This window comes from Sapajus apella, unplaced genomic scaffold (assembly GCF_009761245.1).
Source record: "Sapajus apella isolate SASKATOON/1434 unplaced genomic scaffold, GSC_monkey_1.0 scaffold19, whole genome shotgun sequence".
NCBI classification, from domain to species: Eukaryota; Metazoa; Chordata; class Mammalia; order Primates; family Cebidae; genus Sapajus; species Sapajus apella.
In genome coordinates this window covers 21,005,415-21,028,882 of record NW_022436959.1, presented here as the reverse complement: position 1 = coordinate 21,028,882, position 23,468 = coordinate 21,005,415, and the positions used below count along the sequence as shown (strand labels likewise).

Here is a 23,468-nt window from a genome sequence, read left to right as displayed (position 1 = left end):
CAAATTATTCCAAATTCTAAGACATATATAGCCCAAAGGTTTCAGATAAGGGAATTTGTACAATCTCTATTTAAAGGAGGGGGAAAAATAGAAATATAAAGAGAGCTAACTTGCCTGAGGCAGAGACTTGCGGTTAACAATTATCTTTCTCAAGTCAGAATTTGCTTTCTAACCCTCAAATATTCTATTATACGAAAACAATAACACTACTTGTAATATAACATGAAGTTCTTGAAAAAAAAAAGAGAGAAAGAGATAATATACATAAAACGCTTCAAACAATGTCCAGCACAAAGTAAGTGCCCAATAAATGCTGTGTAATAGTAACCGTTCCTAAAAAATACTTTGAACATAGTTCATTGTGTCATAAAAATGGTTAATTTTATGTGTCAATTACATCTGGCTAAGGGATGCCCAAATAGCTGGTAAAACATTTTTCTTAAGTGTGTCTATGAGGGTGTTTCCAGAATAGGTTAGAATTTGAATTGGACAACTCAGAAGATCACCTTCACTCAAGTGTGTGGGCATCATCCAATCCTCTGAGATCCTGAATAGAACAAAAAGGCAAAGGAAATGCAGATTTTCTTCTAGGGCAGAGACACATTCTTGGGTCTTCTTGGGACTCAGACAGGGATTCATACCATTGAATCCCCTACTTCTCAGGCCTTTCCACTGGAAGTCTACCACTGGCTTTCCTGGGCCTCCAGCTTGCAGCTGGCAGATCGTGGAGCTTAGCCTCCATCATCACCTGAGCCCATCCCTCATAATTAATCTATGTATATATGTATATATCTTAGCTATAGCTCTGTATATCCTACTGATTCTGTTTCTCGAAATATCTTTGATTAATCACTAGGAAAATCACTAGAAAAATTAATAACTGATTAATCACTAGGAAAATCACTAGGTAAATATACAGCTCTCACAGTATGCTATGTGCTTTATTATATTTTATTTTTTGTTTTTAATCCAAGAGTTCTCTCTTTTCTATGACCACAGAGGCATTTCTACCATCAGAGATAGTCTTGAGTACAAGTCATAAATGGAATGGCTTATCTCAGGTGAGCAAACAAGCATTATAGCTGGGAGAGGATCGTAAGACTTAAAGCTTTAATGCAAAAAAGATATTTTTTAGAAATAAGTAACCTATAAGACTGAGGAGCAGCCTAGAGGAAGGCATCTGGAATTTAATGTACAAACTAATCAACCAGAGCTCCTGTTAAAATGCAAACTCTGATTGAATGAGGTGGGGCCTGAGATTCTAGTTCTCAGGTAATCACAATGCTACTGGTCTAGGACATTCACTGAGATTAGGAAGGTCCCACAGTAGTGATCCTCTAAGTGTACCAGAAGCATGAGAATGTGCTGGGAAGTTATTAGATATACAAACCCTAAAGTATAAAGAAACTAACAAATTTGTTGACCTTAATCAGATATTTACACTAGGCAGTTCGGATTATCTTCCCTAAGAATAAAAGAAGAACTTGTTCTAAATCCCTTAAAAATAAAAGTAGCAGATCAGAACCTATTACATAAATAAAAGACATTTCTGCGAACAATTTCCAAAGTCATAGCCCCTACAATTACACTTGAAGTATAGGTTTTACGTTTTAAGAAGGCTCAGATAATATATAGGCCAAGTATTGCAATTAGACTTCTCAGTCAAACTCCTTACTAATTGCTGATAAAAAATCATTTCCATTTTTCCTAGGTTGTACATACAAAGAAGCTCTGTAAAGAAACCAAACTGAATTTTATATTTCCTTGTGTTGAGGACATGACCAACCACATGATGGTTTAGCTGACTTTTCCAGAGAAATGTTTACACATTGCTTGGTTCATATGTAAATATATGTCAACATTTTGATTTATAGCTATAAATGATCTGTTTACATACACATACACAGATGCATAAGTTATAGTACATTAATTGTTTGAAACAAAATATCCTTGAAGGACAAAGAACTTGAGGGTAAACCACAAATATATTTTCATAATCAGAGAAAAGATTTGCATTTTCTCAATGTGAAGTCCATTGATTGTTAAATACGGTTTCCCAAATTTTTTAAATAAACTGATGAACTCAGAATGCAGATTAAGTACTTTCTCCTATTTCAATAAAAGTTTGAATTTAGAAGTTCATCTCTCAATGAAAACCTGAGCACATAGTTCTAGCCATAATCTATTTTCAAATAAATCAGTTTCTAACATATTGTAAAGCATTACACATGTTTAAGGTTTGGAGCGAACACCTTTGATTTTGCTACGAGTACATATTTAAAAATAGTGGTTCTCTATTAGGGGAACTGTCTTTTTCCTAGGGAACGTTTGGCTATACCAGAAAACATCTTTGATTGTCAAAACCAGAGGGAGGGGAGTGAGGGATGGATACTTCTGAAAGCTTGTGTACAGAGGCCGGGCATGCTGCTAAACAACTTGTAATCCACACAACAGTCCACACAGCTTAGACTTTTCCAGACTAAAATGCCAATAGAGTGCCAAGACTGAGAAAGCTGATTTAATTAATAGGTTACAAAAATATACAAAGACTGTCCCTAGCACATCGTAATTACATTCCTTGCATAGTGTTAAGCAAAATAACAAATACTTACTGCTTATTAAATAAACTACCTCTATTTAGCTGAGACCTTTGAATCAGAGAAGAAAAAGAACTAAAAAAGGGTTATCGCATGTGTGATATCTACAATTACAAAATTGTAGTCATTGTCCAAACCAAAAAGAAACTTAAAAAATCACCATGTCCAGCCTGATATATCTAGTTAGGAAAAACAGTGTTTCTCATATAGAAGATGCTATGTTATGTACCAACACAACACTGTTAAGGGGGAGAGGGCAGTCCCCTTAATAGTAAAAATGGGCTGGGAGCAGTGGCTGATGCCTGTAGTCCCAGCACTTTGGGAGGTTGAGGCAGGCAGACCATGTGGTCAGGAGTTTGGGCCTGGCCAACATGGTAAAACCCCACCTCTACTAAAGATACAAAAAATTAGCTGGGCATGGTGGCATGCACCTATGATCTTACCTACTCGGGGGGCTGATGCAGGAGAATTGCTTGAATCTGGGAGGTGGAGGTTGCAGTGAGCCAAGATCACGCCACTGCACTCCAGCCTGGGTGACAGAGCAAGGGTCCATCAAAAAAAGTAAAAATGAAGTGAGACCTTTACCAAATTATATAAATCAGTTTTTTCTGTTTTCTTTCTAATAGTATCAATGTTCTATATTTTCCTCAGGTTAATAAAGTATTTCCTTTATAAAAATTAAAATCAATGTGACATCATAATAAGTGCTATTTCACAAGCAGGAAACAACATAAAATATAATTATTTTTTTAAAACACATGAAAGAACTTGGGGGCCTACAAGCTTTTCTGCTTTCAAGATTGCTGGGATTTAAACAGTCAAGAAATTCTGAATTGGCTTACATTTTTGAAACACAGGAACTGACAGTCATAAGGCCAAACATACCTTTAATAATCGATTCAACCGCATACAGATCTCGTTTGTAGGTCACCTAAAGGACAGATAAACTTCATTAGACTTAACAGAGCAGGAAGGAATGTGCAAGCCATAAAATAATGCCCTCAAGGACATTCTTGATTTTTCACAAACTATAAACATTTAATACTGACATTTTCTAAATTAGAAAAACATCAGCAAATTCACATAAAAATATATTCTATTTCTACAAATGGTTGATTTGTGTTTTTAAATCTCTGAATAAACTGAGATATTATATGGCAGTGGTTACTGAAATCTTAATGTAACTCAAGTATCATATGCAAAGAAAATGTGGTAGTGCTTAAACAACAGTGTTAACATGACTGCATAATAATGAGGTTTTATACTAGAAAAAAAAAAGGTAGGGTGGAAGTCTCTGTATAACAAAAAAGCTACTGAGTTGCTGGCTTAGCTGAAATAATTCTGAAAGATCAATATATGTTAAGAGGGACTTACTTCTGAATTGAATGTATCCATACATACCTAGGTAAGATTTACCTTCTAAGATTTTTATTAAAATGTGGCTAAAATAGAGCATATAGCATATCCCTATGTGCCTAACAACAGCGATAATCTTTCCTTAAAAACATGCAGCCTCTTAATAACTATAATCTGTTCCTTGTAATGTAACCTGCCACCATAGTATGTGTCTGTTCTATGGCAGATACTTCAAAGACTCCCACCCACTGAGCTCAGGTACAGAACATGTAAGTGCACTGTGGTGCATAATTAATTCTGTATCACAGAACTGAAATACATAGTAAATGACGACTCAGTATTAATAAGCTTTTATAAGTTCTTAGAAGCTACTTTTTTTTTGGATAGCAATTTTTTTTTTTATTGCATTTTAGGTTTCAGGGTACATGTGAAAAAACATGCAAGATTGTTGCATAGGTACACACATGGCAGTGTGATTTGCTACCTCCTCCCCATCACCTATATCTGACATTTCTCCCCATGCTATCTCTCCCCAACTCCCCAACCCCTACTGTCCCTCCCCTATTCCCCGCCCCCGACAGACCCCAGTGTGTGATTCTCCCCTCCCTGTGTCCATGTGTTCTCATTATTCAACACCTGCCTATGAGTGAGAACATGCGGTTTGATTTTCCATTCTTGTGTCAGTTTGCTGAGAATTATGGTTTGCAGGTTCATCCATGTCCCTGCAAAGGACACGAACTCATCGTTTTTGATGGCTGCATAGTATTCCATGGTGTATATGTGCCACATTTTCCCTGTCCAGTCTATCATCAATGGGCATTTGGGTTGGTTCCAAGTCTTTGTTATTGTAAACAATGCTGCAATGAACATTTGTGTGCATGTGTCCTTCTGGTGCTACTTTTAAGTACCAAGGTATTTATGATGCAAGTGTTCTAAAAACTCATTTTGAGAAATTCCCACATTATTACCTGACTGTTCTTATGAAATTGGACTTTTTATCCTCCAGATTAGCTAACTACAAGATTTGTACAGGAACTTTGTTTAGTGAAGTGGGCTACTGCACTTCTATCCAAAATAGATTGCTCTGCTATGCCTTTATCCTGGCAGGTAAATCCTGGACCTCAACTGTATCTCACTATCCAGAAATAAAGTAGCAACTAACTTGATAACACAGATAAAAAGTTGTTCAAGCAATTCAACCAATCTATTAAAATGTGACATACTATCGTGTCTCTAAAACAAGTACATGTCAACCAAAACTAGTGACTCCTAGTTAGTGATCTATAATGTAATTCTCCTACCTGGCGGAAGAAATATGATAGAAAACAGACAGTTCAAGGTCCATGCTTTGCATTTTACCAAATCAAATTACGTACTGTCTAATTTATTCAACAAATAATTCATCAAAACATTACTGTGTTCTGGGCTCTGTTTTAAGTGCTGGGAATGGAGGGGGAGAGGGAGAGAGGGAGAGAGAGAGAGAGAGAGAGAGAGAGAGAGAGAGAGAGATAGAGAGAGAAACTTCAACAAAAATCCTTAACGTGGAGATTCATTTTAGTTAAGAAATTTTTTTGTAAAGTTGAATGGAGTTAGTGTTTCTTTCTTTTAATGAATATGTAAAGTTAACTATGTATCTGAAATTAGGCCTCAATATTTGCAATGTGAGAATTTTTCTTCTACAGTAATAGTTTGTTACATAGGATAAATTCACAACAGAAATTATATGCCTAGTTGGTTTTCTATTCCCTCCTGCTTTGAAGGGTAAAACTGCATTCTACATTAAAATAGAATAGGAATGTACCTTACATTTTCAAACAGTTTTTAATGATAGATTTCTGGATTTATAGAAAAGTTCTCAGATTCTAACATGACTTTTCTAGATTACATTCAAGATTTAATTTTTGCAGTGGAGTCAGCCTTCAGTATAAAATACATTTTTTACTATGCAGAGATTTTTTTCTATTTTAATGTTAATTAACTGGCATAAACAAGAAAGACTTCTGAATTTTTTTCTGTCAGCCTTTTCCTATAGGCTACGGATATCTACCATACACTAAGGTTTTTTTAACTTTTATTAACATATTTTACAAGGAGCTTTGTTGAATACCTCAATTGTATCTCAACAAATACTGATTGAACATAAGTAAATGACAGAAAATGTATCTTATAAACATTTAAAGTCCCATTAGCCTTATTTTTTTCCTACATAGCTAACATGCTTCAAAAGCAGTGTGACTGGAAAATGTTGTAATTCTCAATTGACGGGGTATCCATTTTTTCCATCTAAATTTTACAGCAATATGGGTTGTCCTTATTTTAATTTAAAAAACCCAACACCCTGACAATGAGTATTCATTTTGTTCTATTAGCATAAGTAGTCTTCCTTTGACCTTCCACAATACCCTATTATGAAAAATTACTTTTAAAAAAATCAATCCTGTAGTGATGAGAAAGAAAGTCAATCCTCTAATTTGCTGCTTTTCAGACTGTGCTCACCAGAGCCTCAGGGACCACCTGAAGAAGAGGAAAGGTGTTCTGTGCAGCTGAAATTCCAACCCAACACCTGGCACTCACCTAGTTCAGCTCAATTTTTCTCTATTTTGTTTGACTGAGCTTCTGTGTGCCCTTTCAGCTGAGTAACATGTTTAGCTTTAAAAAGAAGTTCCATAGAAAAAGAATCCTGAACTCAGACCTATACATATAATTGTTTTCTCATTCCTAGACCAGGGTTCTTAGCTACTTCAAGGTACACTCTGGCTGAAGCTATCACATCCACATGTTGTTTTTCTGTGTTGAAACATAAAATAGCAAAACAAAACAAAACAAAACAAAAAAAACCCCACAACTATAAGAACGCAGCCTGTTGGTCACTATCTTCAATAACTTCAGACAGACAAGACATAATGTTCTCCCATCTTTCCCTTCACAATAAAGTGGTAACTTGAATGTTTAGCAAAACTTGCATTTTAAAGACAGCAGGAAGTTTATTAAGTATAGATTTTTCAGAACTTATTTCCTTATTGTATACATACAGAAAATATTCTTTTCTGGATACCTATGTAAAAATACTGGATAATGATATAAAAATATCTAAAGACAAACAATGTTACCACATTGTGTTTTTGAAGTTACAAAAACCAAGTAGAGACTATTTTGTTTCTTTTGTTCTTAAACAGATGCTAAAATACTTGGACCTAAAAAAATATATTCCCCCAACAAAAAGAATCCTCAAAAGTCATTCATTCCAGTAACACCGTGATTATACAAAAACTTCAGAAACTCCTAAAAAAGCACTTTCAGACAATGGAACACAGTGGTTAAATATCTTCCATAACTTGTCGTTAATCTTTCATGGCTTGAAGACAGTTTTGACATTGAGAAACAAGAAGTCCATTCAATTAGGTCTGTACAGTGTAGTAAGAGACCAAGCTAATTAAAAATACATGGGGCCAAAAATAACTAAGTTAAAGGGACTCAAGTTGTTGTGCAGACTAGATGAAATCTCACAAAAATGGTAGTGTTTACTTGGGCCTGTCAAAGCAAGGCTACTCCAGGGAAGCAAGACAGCTGATTCCTATTCCTAGAGCCAGGCCTGTGTTCTTCAGTGCTCACCATCCTTGAAGGGGAGAGTGGGATACTGCAGTCATTTTCTACACTGCATGGTGATTTCAAAGGAGAAAAAAAAAAAAAACAAAAAAACAAAAAAAAACTAATATCTCCAGACCCCAGAAGAGATAGCACAGGAAGGTGACATCAACCCAGAATGTTTATTTTTTACTTTTACCAAAATGTATTTATAAAATACGAAATAAAGACCAGCCTGGTCAACAATGGCAAGAGTCCGTCTCTACTAAAAAAACAAAAATTAGCCAGGCATAGTGGCGTGTGCCTGTAGTCCTAGCTATTTGGGAGGCTGAGGCAGGAGAATCACTTGAACCCAGAAGGCAGAGGTTGCAGTGAGCCAAGATGATGCCACTGCCCTGCAGCCTTGGCGACAGAGCAATAATCCATCCCAAACAAACAAACAAAAAGAATTAATTAAATCAAATAAAATACAAAATAATCCTTCTGGAATTTCTGGGGGCAACTGAAATTCTACTGCTACTGAAATTCTAGTAAGACATGCAATCCTCAGAAATTTCAAGTCAGTCTTTCACCCAGTGTGAAGTGAAATCCATAACTTTTGAGAAGAAAGGGAAGGTGTATTGCTCCATGTTTCAGAATCCTCCTTTGCTTTACACTGTACAATGGTTATAAAATGCCTCAATTATGTCCAAGTGTGTCTTCTACTGTCATATTTTTGAGTCATGTTCCAAGAACATGGCCATGCCATCTGAATCCAGTACCAGTTCAGCATAATTGTACTAGAATTTTTCAGATCCAATTTTTTTTTTTTTAAAAAAAGCAGCTTCTTTGGAATTAGTGCAGACTTAGTACACTAATTTCAAAGTGTAAACTCCATTGCTGTGTAAAACAAATACCGCTACCATACAAAATAGATCACAAAATTAAAGTAAAAGCCTAAAGACAAATCATACAATGTAATCAAAAGGGGTTAAATAATTAGTTATGAAAATATTTAGCTATTTCATAGCTAAATGGTTAACTATGAAAATAATTAGCTATGAAAAAGACAAGTCAAAGATGAGACAAGAGGCAGAGAAAAAAGGGAAGCTGAAAACAACTGCAGTATTTGCATTCTGGTATCACGTAACAGGAAAAAAAATGTGATACTAACAAACAAAAAACCCTCATAATGTCAATCTGTAAGACATTTTCCCCAATCCAAAGCATGGTGGGCCTTTTAGAGTCCAAGCTGGAGAGAAAAGAGAAATATGAACACCTCACCCAAAAGAAAACACTGAAGATGGAATGAAACATTCAGAGAGTAATGTGCTGCTTCCCTTTCATCCACAGATCTCAAGAGTGGTTTACAAACTTGAGGAAGGCTCAGAACACAGCCCCAAAGATGTCAGAAGTGAGACCAGGGAGTACATATTAGTTTGACATATTAGTAGCAATAAAATGCCTTAGACTTTCCACGTCTTTTCTTGGTCTTCAAATTAGGTCTGTGAGACAGCCAAAGGGGTTCCAAAAGAATGTGGGTCAGAATCTTTAATGAAACATCTAATTGGAAATTGCCAAAAATGATAATATTCATATTACTATTGATACATATCTGTATCTATATCTATATATATATGATGAGTAAAAATGATAAATAAAATGTTTGCCATATATAGAAAAGGATGACTAAAATGTTTGCCTGCTAGGTTGATGACAGTTAACCCAGCAGGCAGGCATTTTAGGTTGTCCTTAAGTGAACAGTAATACTACATAAATTTTCTCTACCAGGCAATAATCCAAACATGTCAATATTTTGGAGTCTTAGAATTCAACATTTTAAGTATTTAAGATTATTCTGAGATAATCGTAGCAGGCAGTGAGGCAAATCATGTTACTGTGCAAAATAACTCATCAACTTATAGGGGTTTCTGTTTTAAAAATGAGTAAGAAAATATGCTTATAGACTCAGAATGAATCTTTACTAATCAGATTGATGGATGTTTCGTAAAGATTTCCAAAGACTACAATCATTATCTCAAAAGCAGCAAAATTTATTTCAAGATTATGAAATGGCCCTTACAATTTTTATTTCCAAATACACTATTCAATTCAACTAATGAAACAAGGAATCACACTCTAAACCATCCCTGGCCTTGCTAAGAAGATGCAGTATGATAGTGCCATTATCTTCTTGGCAATAAGTTATCTATTCCCTCCAAATGAAGTACATTAGGCTAGGTGCAGTAGCTCACACTGGAATCCTCAGGACTTGGAGAGGCAGGGGCGGGCGAATCGCCTGAGGTCAGGAGTATGAGACCAGACTGGCCAACATGGTGAAACTGAGTCTCCACTAAGCATACAAAAATTAGCCAGGTATGGTGGCTGGCACCTGTAATCCCAGCTACTTGGGAGGCTGACACAGTAGAATAGCTTGAAACCAGGAGGCAGAGGATGCAGTGAGCTGAGACCGCACCACTACATTCCAGCCTGGGCAAGTAGAGTGAAACTCCCTTTAAAAAAAAAAAAAAAAAAAGTTAGCCATTAGAAGACCTGGGCCCTGCCACAGGAAACAGTGTAATTCCTCACAGTGGGGCAGAGAGTGGATCCAGCCACTACCCACACTGGGTCAGAACTGTGGCAGATGCCTTTTCAACCCAATTAAGTTGGAGCAACCACCCAGGGCCTGGAAGGAAATGTTGATACTTGCAATTGGTGGGCCAAGTTATAGCTTTAATCCAACTGAGTGAAGGAAGGGGGAGAAAAGGCTACTGATATGGTTTGGATTTCTGTCCCCACCCAAATCTCATGTGGAATAGTAATCTCTAATAATGGAGGTGGGACCTGGTGGAAGCTGACTGGATCACGGGGACAGATTTCTGCCTTGGTGCTGTTCTCGTGATAGTGAGTGAGTTCTCAGATTTCTGGTCATTTAAAAGTGTGTGGGTACCCACCCCTAAGCCTCTGTCCACCTACTCTGGCCACTTGAAATGTCTCACTCCCCCTTTGCCTTCTGCCATGATTGGAAGCCTCCTGAGGCCTCCCAAGAAGCAGAAGCTGCTATGCTGCCTGTACAGCCTGCAGAACTATGAGCTCTTTTCTTTATAAATTACCCAATATCAGTTATTTCTTTATATCAGTATGAGAACAGACTAATACAGCTATCTACAGAGAGCAAGATAAAGAAAAAAGTGAATAAACCAACCTCACGGGTTAAAATGAGATGTGTCTGAGTAAATTATCTCAAAGTGAATTTTCTTGAAGCCAAGCAATAGAAACGATAATATACTTTGATGTTTCAGTAAATCCGTAAGACTCCCGCAACTCCCACTAAACGCACTACCGGTTTTAAATGTATACCCACACAAAAACATAAAAGCACAGCAAAGAACCCAAGCAAAGTGTCACTCCTCTTACCTTCCAGAGGTCAGGTGATCCTTCTACAAGTTTGGCTTTAGTGCAACAGTATTTTAGGGCCAACTGCAAACACTCAGTTCCAAATTCCAAGTCATAGTCACTACACTGGCGTAGAAAAAAAAAAATTCAGCTAAAACAATTTTAAGTAAAACTCAGCCTTTTATTTCATAATCAACTGCAATCAAAGGAAGAGCCTAGAAAGCTCAAGCTATTTAATCAGCTACTGAATGAGTTATAACATCCCCAACAGCTAAAAGCAAAACAAATTGTGAGTAGGAATACTGCAATCATCATTTGAGCTTCCAGATTCCTCTATAGTTTTAGGTATAAAATAGATAGAGTACTTTGTTTCCTTTGCATATAAGTTACATTTCCAAGCATGTTTATAAAGTATCTGAAGTTATAGCTGAGGATTATCATAATTGTTGATAAATATATATCTACAACATCTCAATCTCATATCTTATATTTATATCAGAACATTTGTAGGTCCTAGTTCTATTGTTTTAATATTTAAAATATCAAAATGTCCTTTTTAATTATTTACATTTTGCTTATATGTATGGAACATTTAGTATTTCATTGTGAAACAAAGTGTAAAGGTACCACAAAAATTCAGTAAAAATAAAATATTTTTTGGCATTTTAAGCAGAGCCATTAAAATATCCAAGTAATAACACAATTCAGCTGAACAATACTCAGGGTGCCTAGCCTGTCTCCAAGTTCTATTTTAAGCACCAGATATATAAAGATAAATCACACATGTATTGTGCCCTCAAGGAACTAAGGTCTAGAAGATAGATGCAGTACTAGAAGAATGTCTACAGGTAACTCAGCAGATAAAATCAGGAAGGCCTATCAGAGGAAATAGCTTGATCTCCATCTAACAGCAGAATAAAACTGGACAAGGGGATTACATTTAAATCAAAAGGTGCCATGCAAAGTTACAGAGGTTTGAGTCATTTGGCACACTTACATTGTTTTTCTTTTTTGAGACAGAATCTTGCTCTGTCACCCAGGCTGGAGTATAGTGGCACCATCTCAGCTCACTGCAATCTCCACCTCCAGAGTTCAAGTGATACTCCTGCCTTAGCCTTCCTAGTAGCTGGGATTACAGGGGCCCACCACCACACTCAGCTCAGTTTCTGTATTTTAGTTGAGATGGGGCTTCACCATGTTGTCCAGGCAGGTTTCGAAGTCCTGAGCTCAGGTGATCTGTCCCCCTCAGCCTCCCAAAGTCCTGGGACTACAGGTGTGAGCCACTACACCCAGCAGAGACTTATTTTAGATAGGATATCCATGTAAGGATTGCAAGAAGGCAACAAATATGAGTATGACATGAAGCACCCCTTGCCAGAGCTATTTTATTATACTGAAGGTTACAAAATTCTAACTAGTGATTTGTAAAATCAATGAACAAAATATGACCAGATATACAGAGAATCTTAATTTGACCAGAAGAGTCCCAGTTTGATTCTTCTATTTTTATATACTACATAAAATAACATATCTAGGTATTTTTAAAAGACTATTATGAACACTAGTTACATTCAAGTAAGTTGAGATGAGTTTGGTAAACCATTGTTTAGCAGTTTGTGATTGAGATGTATGTACGATAAACAAAGTTCTGTTTAACACATGGTTAAATCTTTAAAATGACTAGCAATAACCTTAACTCTTTCTGACACACTCCAGAGGGGCAAAATATCAAACATATCCCTGGATTGCCTTAAAAGTACTCACAATGTACCATACTGAAAGGAGTACACAGAAACAGGCACTTCCTTCCAATCTCAGATAGTGGTGTGAAACATACTTGATGCTCTGTTCCCAGCTACAGTGCCACCAATTGCGAAACGAGTTCATAAACACTTGCAGGCTCCTCTCTTGTGACCTCCTATTGGGTGCCCATAAACTAGTATTATTTGAAGGAGGTTACTTGAAGGAGATTATTTAAAGGAAATCAATAGTGGTGATAAAATGAAATCATTTAACATGGTAAATTAATCCAAAGGCCAAGAGAAAAGTGAGAAAAAGAACCAAGGAAAGGTGGTACAAACACAAAGCAACTAGCAAGATGATTTTAGTCAAGAAAGTTAACGAATGACAGAGGGTATTGCACAAAATGTTTTGACATTTGTGATTCACCATGAGAGGATTATAGTTATAATTATATCAATGATCACATGAGAAACATATATGCAAACATATAGACGCTGAAAACCAACTGCCTCCCCAAATTTGGCCACCCAAAATAGTGTCAAATAGCCTTCTGCCCAGGCAAAAGCCCTAAGGACACTTATCAGAGATTCCCCCAAAAAGCCAGGTCAAACCCAGTCATTTTATAGAGAAGCGCATCAACACACCCCACGTAGAAAACTCACCAAGTATAACCAGACCCTAGTTAAACATAAGCAGAAAACCCACATTTAACTGTCACTCAAGAAAAGATTGTAACATGAAAGATCAAAATGGCAAAATAATAATAATAATAAAGCACTTGAGGAGACTGAAACTGTAGTTTTTAAAAAACTATGGATCTGAGAAGATAAAGAATTTGAAATAAGTGACAAGGTAATATTTTAAAAAGTAGAAAATGAAAGAGCCATATAACTCATCAGCAAAGTCAAATATCCAAATAAAAAGATTGAAATTTCAGGAAAAACAGGAAAAGAGGAAAACTAAGTAATTCAAGATATTCCAAATATGGAAAACACTAAATTTCCACATTAAGAGAGTATGGAAGCTAATGGGTGAAAATATGCCAAGCCCATTTAAAAAAAAATTCTCTAACAAGCTGTAATCCAAGCTTAGACTTCATAGAAACAATAAAACTTAGAAGAAGCAAATTATTCACAATTCTTAGGTTAATGATTTTAAACAAAGAATTCTACTCCCAGGAGAGCTATCAAATTTGAGGGCAGAATATGAACTTTTCCTTACATCCAAAGTCTCAAAGAAATTTTATTACCCATGCATTGTTTTCTTTCCTACACATTTTTTAAGACCTTAAGTATTAGGTTAACAGCAAAATGGAGCAAAAGGAAAAGGTTGCTGCTATATACCTTCGAGCCCCCACATACACACGCCTCTCCTACTATCGAAACCTTGTGAACACAGTGGTATGTGTATGCACATCAATAAACCTACGCTGACACATCTTTATCATTCAAAGGCCAGAGTTTACATTATGATCCATGCATAGTATTATACATTCTGAGTTTTCAAAAGTGTACAGTGATACACATTCATCTCTGTAGTTATCATACAGAATAGTTTCACTACAGTGAAATTTCTGTGTACCACCTATACATATCTCCTGCCCCTCAACCCCTTGCAACCACTCATTCTTTCAATGCCTCCATAGTTTGTCTTTTCCAGAATCTCATAGCTGTAATACAATGACATTCATCTATCACTGTAGTTACCGTATAGTTTCACTACACAGAAATTTGTGTACCACCTATACATACCTCCTGCCCCAAAACTCTTTGCTACCCCTCATCCTTTTAATGCCTCCATAATTTGTCTTTTCCAAAAATACATAGCTGTAATCACAGAATATTTGGCCTTTTTACATTGGATTCTGGCACACCAAAACATACATTTAACTTCCTTCCAAACCTTTTGGTGACTTTATAGCTAATTTCCTTTAAGGAGCAAATAATATTTCATCATCTCGATGTACCACAGTTTATCCCCTACCTAAGCTATCTATGTTGGTTCCAGTTTTGGCAATTATGACTACAGCTGCAATAAACATTCGTGTTCACTTTTTTTGTTTTCCGTTTTTTTTGTTTGTTTGTTTGTTTGTTTTTTAAGACAGAGTCTCACTCTGTAGCCTAGGCTGCAGTACAGTGGCACGATCTCAGCTCACTGCAACCTCCACCTCCCGGGTCTCAGTTCAATCAATTCAGCAATTCTCCTGCTTCGGCCTCATGAGTAGCTGGGATTACACGCACGTGCTAATTTTTGTATTTTTATTAGAGATAGGGTTTGACCATGTTGACCAGGCTGGTCTTTAACTGTCGACCTCATGATCCAAAGTGATGGGATTACAGGTGTGAGCCACTGTGCCCAGCCCATATGCAGGTTTTTAATGTGGACATAACCCATTTGGGTCTTATGATAGGAGTATGTTGTGTAAGATGCTGCCAAACTGTCTTATAAAATGACTGTCACTTGGCATTTGCATTTTATGTTTTATATTTAGGTCTGATCTATTTTGAGTTAATGGTTTTGACAGGTTGAAAGTGTATGCCTTTCATTTTTGGTATGTGGTTGTCTAGTTGTTCCAACAACATTTGGTTGAAAAGACAGCAAATCTTGGCTACACTGTATTGCATTTGCTTTTCTGCCAGAGACCAATTGATTATATCTGTGTGTTTCTATTTCTGGGGTATTTCATTCAATTGATCCATTTATCTATTCTTTAAGCCAGTACCACACAGTCACAATTCCTGTAGCTTTACAGTAACTCTAACAGTCAAGTAGTATCAGTCCTCCAACTTTATTCTTTGTTTTCAATATTGTATTAGCTATTCTAGGTCACCTGCCTCTTTTTGTTTGTCAATACTAAAAAATAAGTTGCTCAGATTTTGATTGGGGTTGCATCATGTCGAGGAGAATTTACATCTTGACAACTTTGAATCTTCCTATCCACAAACACGGGACAGCTCTCCATTTATATAGTTCTTTGAAGTCTCTCAGAGTTTTGCAGTTTTCCTCATAAAGTTTTGTACATTTTGTTTGACTTATGCCCAAGTATCATTTTGGGGGCTGCTGACGTAAACAGTAATATATTTCTATTTTCAAATTACACGTTTATGATGGTACAAAGGAAAGCAATGGACTTTTGTTTATTGGCTTAGTATCCTGCAGCTTTTCCATTACTGTCCACTAATTCTATAATTTCTGTCAATGCTTTCGGATTTCCCACAGAGACAATCCTATCAGCTCTGAAAAATGTTTTCTTCCTTCCCAATTACAGTATTTAGTTCATTTCCTTCTCTTATTAGCTAGAAATTCCAAGACAATGTTGAAAAAGAACATTGAGAAGGCATATCCTTGCCTTGTTCTTGGATCTTACCAGGAAAGCACCTAATTTTTTCACCATTAATAATGTTAGCTGCAGGTGTTTTACAGATTTTTTTTTTTAATCAAGAAAGAACTCCATTTCTGGTTTTCCGAAATGTACCATAAATGAGTGTATTTTGTCAAATGCTTTTTCTGTATCCATTAATATGATCACATGATTTTCTCTTTCAGCCTGTTGATGTGATGAAATACATCCGATTTTTCAATGTCGAACTAGTATTGTATATGTGAGATAAATTCCCAGTCAGTTGCGGGGTTTTGTTTTTGTACATTGTTGAAATCAGCTTCATAGTATTTTGGTAAGTACCATGACATCTCTATGGTCATGAGATTGATTGATCATAGTTTTATTGTAAAGTCTTTTTTGTATGGTTTATTGAATCAGGGTAACTCTGGCATTACAGAGTAAGTTAAGGAATTCTGGAAAATTCAGGGTAATTCTGGCATTACAGAATGAGTTAAGTTCAGGAAAACTGCAGAGCGTTGGTATAATTACTTCCTTGAAAGTTTGGTCGAAATTACCAGTGAATCCACCTAAGTCTAGTACTTTATATATCAGGTTAATTATTGACTCAATTTATTTAACAGATGTTGGCCTATTAAGATTTCCTAGTTCTTTCTCTATGAGTTTAGGCTATTATGTCCTTCAATGAACTGGCCCATTTCATCTAGGCTGTTAAGTTTTTAGGTTATTTAGCACAGAGTTGTTCATTATACTCCTTTATTAGCCTTTTAAAGTACATGGGATCTGTAATAATGTCTGTGTTTTCATTTCTGATACTGATTTGTGTATTCTTTCTTAGCTTGGTCCATCTACTTTATCTTGTCAAAGAACCAGATTTTGGTCTGGAAGATTTTTCTCTACTGACGTCCTATTATCAGTTTCATCTATTTCTGCTCCAATTTGTATTTGCTTTTTTCCTCCTTAATCTGCTCTTCTTTTTCTAGTTTCCTAAAATGGAAGCTTACATGATTGATTTTAAGTCTTTCTTTTTTAACGTATGCATGCAATGCTAGTTTTTCCTTTAAGCACTGTCCTTGCTGCATTCCGAAATTTGTTGAGTTCCATTTTATTTAGTTAAAAATATAGTTTTGAGATTTCTCTCTTACACATTATTTAAGAGTATGTTGTTTAGTCTTCAAGTATTTTTGGATTTTCCAGGTGACTTTATTGACTTCTAGTTTAATTTCATTGAAGTCTGAGAACAGTCCTTGTGTCATTTGTCCTTTTAGCTCTGTTGTGTTTTATGGACCAGAAAGTTGCCTGTCTTGTTGGATGTTCCATATAAGCATGAGAATAATGCGCAGTTTTCTGTTTGTGAATGAAATAGTTAGATGTCAATTTTACCCAGCTGATTTATACTGTCACTGAGGTCAAGGATGTCTTTAGCCAAGTTTCTGCCTGTGAATCTGCCCATTTCTGACAAAGAGGTGTTGAAGTCTCCAAGTTTAATAATCGATCTACCTATCTCTTCTTGCAGTTCTATTAGTTTTCGCCTCACACATAAGCATATTCTGTTGTTAGACGTGTACACATTAAGCATTGTTTTATATTCTTAGAAGACTGATCCTTCTATCACTGTGTAATGCCTCTTTAGTAAATGTCCTGGATTTTGCAATATACTTTTTACAACTAATCTGTGACCACTTTCCAATAATGCTGTGCCACTTCGTGAATACAGTAAGTGTCTTATAAAATAATCCTAATAATTCACTCCCATTCCTTATACGTTGTCATTTGTTTTATTTATGGAAGCACACAATCAGATACATAGTTGCTATTATCATTTTGAACAAACTTACCTGTTACATTAAGAAAAGTAAGTTTATTTTACACCTTTACTGCCTCCTCAACTGAAGTTTTCCATTTTTCTTATACCTAGTGTCCATTTAGAAAAAGGGCAGATTCATTCATGTTGTTGCAAATAGTGGGATTTCCTTATTTTGTGGCTAAGGAACATTCCAGTGGGTACACGTGTGATCACATCCTATTCATCAATGGACACAGATATTTTTACGTATCTTGACTACTGTGAACAATGCATCAATGATGTTTCAATGAATACGGGAGTATAGTTATCTATGAGGTGCTAATTTCATTTCTTTGTGACATACCCAGAAGTGAAATTGCCAGATTATATGGTAATTCTATTTTCAATTCTTTGAGGAACCTCCACATTTTTTGCTGTAATGGTTATAAAAATTTATATCCCCACCAGCAGAGTATCAAAGTCCTCTTTCGTCCACACCCTCACCAACACTTATTATTTCTCTGGTCTTTTTACTAATCATTCTAATAACTATGAGATGGCCCTTATCTTCACTTGAACAGCTAGTTTCTGTGATCAACCTGGAAACTTGCCTTCAATTCTTTCATGGCTTCTCTGAAATTTTTATTGTCAACACAGTCTCTAACTGGAAGCTCCATCCGTGATCTAACTTACCTTCTCTTAATCTAGCCCTTTTACCTCACTGAGGCATCCAACCCTGTGAAACCTCCAATTGCTTCTGGTTAGAAAACCTATTTTCTTAGACTACTCTTTTCAACAAGAAGACTATGGTTAATGGCATGAATAATTTTATTACTAGCACCCCAACTTCCTTGTACATCCAGTAGATCTTCTTTATGAACCCTAATCACAAAATCACGTTACCTGTTTTATCATCTTAACTTTTAGTTTATGTTTTTATCAGTCAAACATACACACGGTATAAAGACCTAAATGTTGCTACAAGATCAGTTATGAAGAAAGTTTACCCACTCCCTTCACACCACTTTTGTCAGGATTGTCCCATATTGGGCACCACGTTCCCGGATCTGTCCCGTAGACCCTGACTCAGCAACAGATGAATAAAGTACACTGATACACAGGTATTATGCTTTGCCAGTTTGGCTGAGGGTCCATGCAGCTTACAGACACCCTGGAGAGTGCTGTAAACAGTTGCAACTGCCAGCCCTTACTAGCCAGTTAGACTTGCATTTATTTAGTAAAGTTTAATTGGCAAAGGTTTCAGTCAACACCGCCAGAGTGGAAGATTAAAGCACAGGTTCTGATGCCCAAAGCGAACACTATTAGAGGATAACACCCATCGTCAACCTCCCCATGAGAGGACCATCCGCCTCAAAGTTTAGTTTTAAGGCCACATGAGTAAACAAGTTAGTTAAGTAAACTCCCCCACATGCCCTAGCTATTTGCTTTACTTATTAACCAAATGTAAGGGGGATTTAGGCTGCCTGCAGGGGAAACTTCTTCTGAAACTATGAAAAAACCCTCAGGGCTTCCAAAAGGGTTTGAGGCTATATTCTTATAACCTTATCTACTACTTTTCCCTTAATATTTTTGCCACCATCCTGAGTGAATTCCCACACAGTTTATGCTCCCTATAGGCAATCATTTTTCAATTTTCTAATTTTTTTTTCCCATATGTAACAGTCAGTATTTTCTGAGTAACAAATATGGGCAAAAAACCTCAGTGGCATGTAGCAATCAACTTTTATTTCCTTCTCATACAGTTGTGACATGGCTGAGGTAAATCTGCTCCAAGCTGCAGGTCTGTGGCAGCTGTGCTCAGTGTGTTTACTCTGTAGCTCAGAATAGAGGGGCTGCAACCAACCAGAGTATGCCTTCCTTTATTTGTTCTGTTTTTTCAGACACAGTCTAACTCTGTTGCCTAGGCTGAACTGCAGTGGCACAATCTTGGCTCACTGCAATCTCTGTCACCCAGGTTCACGTGATTCTCCTGCCTCAAACTCTCAAGTAGCTGGGATTACAGGCACCTGCCACCATACCCTGCTAATTTTTCTATTTTTAGAAGAGATGGGGTTTTACCATCTTCATCAGGCTGGTCTTAAACTCCTGACCTCGTGATCCACCCGCCTCAGCCTCCCAAAGTGCTAGGATGATAGGCGTGAGCCACCATGCCCAGCTCAGTATGCCATCCTTACGGCAATTAAAGTAGCACAAGAGGGCAAGTCCAATAGGACAAGCACACTTTTGGCCCTCTACCTCTATCGATCACATCTGGTAAAAATCTCATTTCCAAAGCAAATCAGGCAACCAAATCAAGGAGAAGGGAAACATACTCAATTCACCAGAAGGCCACTGCAAGGGCACAAAGTAGAATACTGTTGCTGAGGATTGAAGAATTAAGACTAATAATTTACCTTTCATTCTGTATCTCTAAATTACATTCTAATGATGGTGCTTCTCAACTTTTCTGTCTTGGTTATCATCTCCAAAAGAATTTTGTCCTTCTTCCAAACTTCACCTCAATATACACTAACACTTCCCCTTCCCCATCCTTTCAATATCATAATTTTGGTAAATCAGTATTGAGTGTTTAAATCAGTAGCTATGTAAACACTACTCATAGCTGAGTCACATATTAGAATTCGTTTCTTGTACAATTCTTTGTTTCCCTGGAATTAGAGCTTATCTTTTGTTTTATGTGGTTTTCTGTATGCTTATGATTCATTCAACACCAGACACTTAGCTATTCATTTAAATCTACTCTCAATATGTTCAGACACAAGGCAATGCGCCAACTTTATATTCCTGGAAAGGTCACCCTTGAAATCCTCAGATCTTTTCCAACAGACTTACTGTCTTCTCTGCCAGTCACTAAGCCATCCTGAGAACTCCCTGTATCATCATCTTGGAAAGAGTCTTCATCTCTATCCCACCACAGATCCCCTAGCTTTTCTATGCCATACAATCTGCTTCCGTGATTGACTTATTTTGGAACTCTCATTTTGAAGGGTTGGAATAAATCCTCCAATAGCTTTTTGTAGAGTGATAGAGTTAAGGTGTTTATGGGTACAGCTCTGAGGTCAGTATTTTTAGGTCTTTCTTCCTACACTGGATAGATTGCCCCCTAAAAATTCTTCCAGTCTCCAGCCTGAAAACAAAAGCCAAGCCACCAAGATACCAGCTGCTGAGTGGAAGCAGCAGCCATGGGCTTTCCTATTCAGCAGTCAGTAAGCATATGGTTGTTAGTCACTGCTTTTGGCAACACACTCAGACCTTCTACTGCATCCTATGTTCTCCCAATACATACAGAGCACTTCACCACCACCTGCCTCTGCTAAGGTGGTTATAGATTAAGAAAGGAAATTTAGAGATCAGACTGCTTAAACAGCTTTTGGCTAACCCTCCATATTTTGTACCCCCCACTTCATTCTGTTTCAGAAGTACCTGGGGCTACCAGGTCCTAGACATTGAGAATTCTAGTGCAGACAGTTTTAAATCTAAATTCTTAGCTTGCCCCAACCATTTGCTTGTAATTTGGCCTTCTCCAAGCTGAATCTGTTAGTGCTAATTCACCTTATTTTCCAGCTATTCTTCATTTTTCATTGTTACCTCTCCTATTCTTTTGAGGGCTTGTCATTTTTAAGCCCTTTCTAGTAGCTTTAATGAGGTTTGAGTCGTCAGCAAAATTAGGTAACTGCTCAGTTGGCTATCTCTACCCAGAAACAGGAGAGAAACAAGAGAATGTGCATTCTAATTAGATAAATATTCCAAATTGTTTTCTATGAAGATGGTTCTAATTTATATTTCCATAAACAATGTATGAGAATGTGGCAGGTTTATTAACATGAGGTAAATGAATATGACTCAGAGGGACCCGTAAACTCCTGAAAAAAATATTTCATATATAATGTGATTCTTTTTCTGAGAAGGGATTCTACAACTTTCAGAGGTTTCGTAACAAAAAAAAATAAGGTAGGAACCACTGTTTTATGGTAACCACATAATGGTCCATGGCTACAGATAATCTGATTACATATCCTTTCAGCCTTAACATCATTCACAGTATTATTTCTACTAGGCAGCCCGGGAAGTTTGCCCAACCAAGAACAATATATACATTAGAATTAAACTAAATCAAAGGCATGCATGCACAGGTTTCTTACTCTGCAGTTACAGCCCCATACTCATGATGTTTCAAGTAGAAACAAAATAGACCATCTTACAATTAGGTAAACAATGAACACCTGCATTCAATTTATCATCTAAAACTCAAACTTGAAGCATTTTGCATATATTTACATTGTCTGAATTATGCAATGTATTTTGGAATTTCATGAGAGACAGTTATCCAAGCAGCTTTGTTCTATCAGTTCATTTTATGAGTCAATAAACAATTTCAGACTAAGTCCATATGAGGCTAATAGAGCTACAACCACTACTCTTCCAGCAACAGTATGAATGGTATGGCTAAAAATATGATTTCTTCTTTGGGTAATATTATTTAAATGGGCATACATAGAGAATTATATTCACGAGAAGTTTTCAAATGCCTGTCAGTGGGGAAAAAAATAAACTTATCAGTTTATTCAAATTTTTCTAGCCCCACCTTACCAAAAATCCATTATAAACTTAGAGGCAACACCATCCATGTATTTATCAGTTAAACACTGCCCATTTTTAAAAAATAGTTTGATATGAAGATCAACAGAACTGTCTAAAAATACAGTTTTAGAGTTACTGATAAAATTGTTTCCTGTATTACTTCTTTCCCAATTATTTGACCTTCATATCAAACCATTAAAAATGAAGAATCTCCCTAAAATGTTTTCCTCTATTGCAACTTCTTTGATAAACTCATCGAAAGTTAGACAAAAGCAGAAACGTAAATACTTACCTAACACACAAATTATTAACCTCATATGACAACACTGAGTAGATAAATCACATGTAACATATCTAACCCCAATGTAAACCACTGAAGGAAAAAAATCAAAACTATCACCATTCAATCCCAAAGCAAAGGTGGTTTATACTCATGCAAGGAGAACCATTACAACACTGTTGGCCATAATCTCACTAAAAGGTTATGAGAATCTGAAATAAGTCCAAGAAATACAGGTCACAGAAGGCCCAAATCCAGAAATTGTCTTATTAGCAACAGGACTGGTGACATTATTATTCAAGTTGGATGATGTAGCAGAAAGAGTAGCTCTACTAGTTAGTTTGAGGAACCAAGCGGATTAAAGTTACCTGTAGGACAACCACTAAAAGTATTCATAGACAGTTAAAAATATATGCCCAGTATGTACTGGAGAAACATGAAAAAGAGTAACTAGAAAACTGAGGAACCACTATCCTTTTCATAAGCAAATATTTATGAAAAACTTGCCAGGCAATACAGTAAGTCCTGAGAAGGATGATGAGGATCAGGAAAAATCATACAAGTAAATGAAATAAAAGGAAATGTAAAAGAAAAACCAAAGCACTGCTGACCAAGAGAAGAAACTAAAAGAGAAAAAAAGACTCTGCCTTGGAGCCAGAAAGAGTCTAGCTCTGATGACACCTCAATTTTGGACTTTTAGCCTCCAAAATGTGAGATAATACATTCCTGATTTTAAGTCACTCTATTTTGAAACCTTTTTACAGCAGCCCTAGGTAATATATTATCCCTCAAAAAAGAACACAA

At 36.5% G+C, this 23,468-nt stretch overlaps 1 protein-coding gene across 12 annotated transcripts in view; it reads right to left on the bottom strand.

The window, feature by feature from the left end:
* Positions 1–23,468, bottom strand: part of CRPPA (CDP-L-ribitol pyrophosphorylase A) — a 331,189-nt gene that overhangs the window by 212,170 nt on the left and 95,551 nt on the right. For 11 of the 12 annotated variants that reach the window (XR_004271443.1, XR_004271445.1, XR_004271444.1 and 8 more), the window contains 2 exons: positions 10,935–11,039; positions 3,483–3,528 (listed from right to left, as the gene is read on the bottom strand). Coding sequence is in view for 9 of the 12 variants with exons in the window: in XM_032286714.1 (XP_032142605.1) it covers positions 3,483–3,528; positions 10,935–11,039 (151 nt within the window). In the remaining 3 variants the exon portion in view is untranslated. The remainder of the gene's footprint in view (positions 1–3,482; positions 3,529–10,934; positions 11,040–23,468) is intronic. The other variant, XM_032286720.1, reaches the window with a different exon arrangement.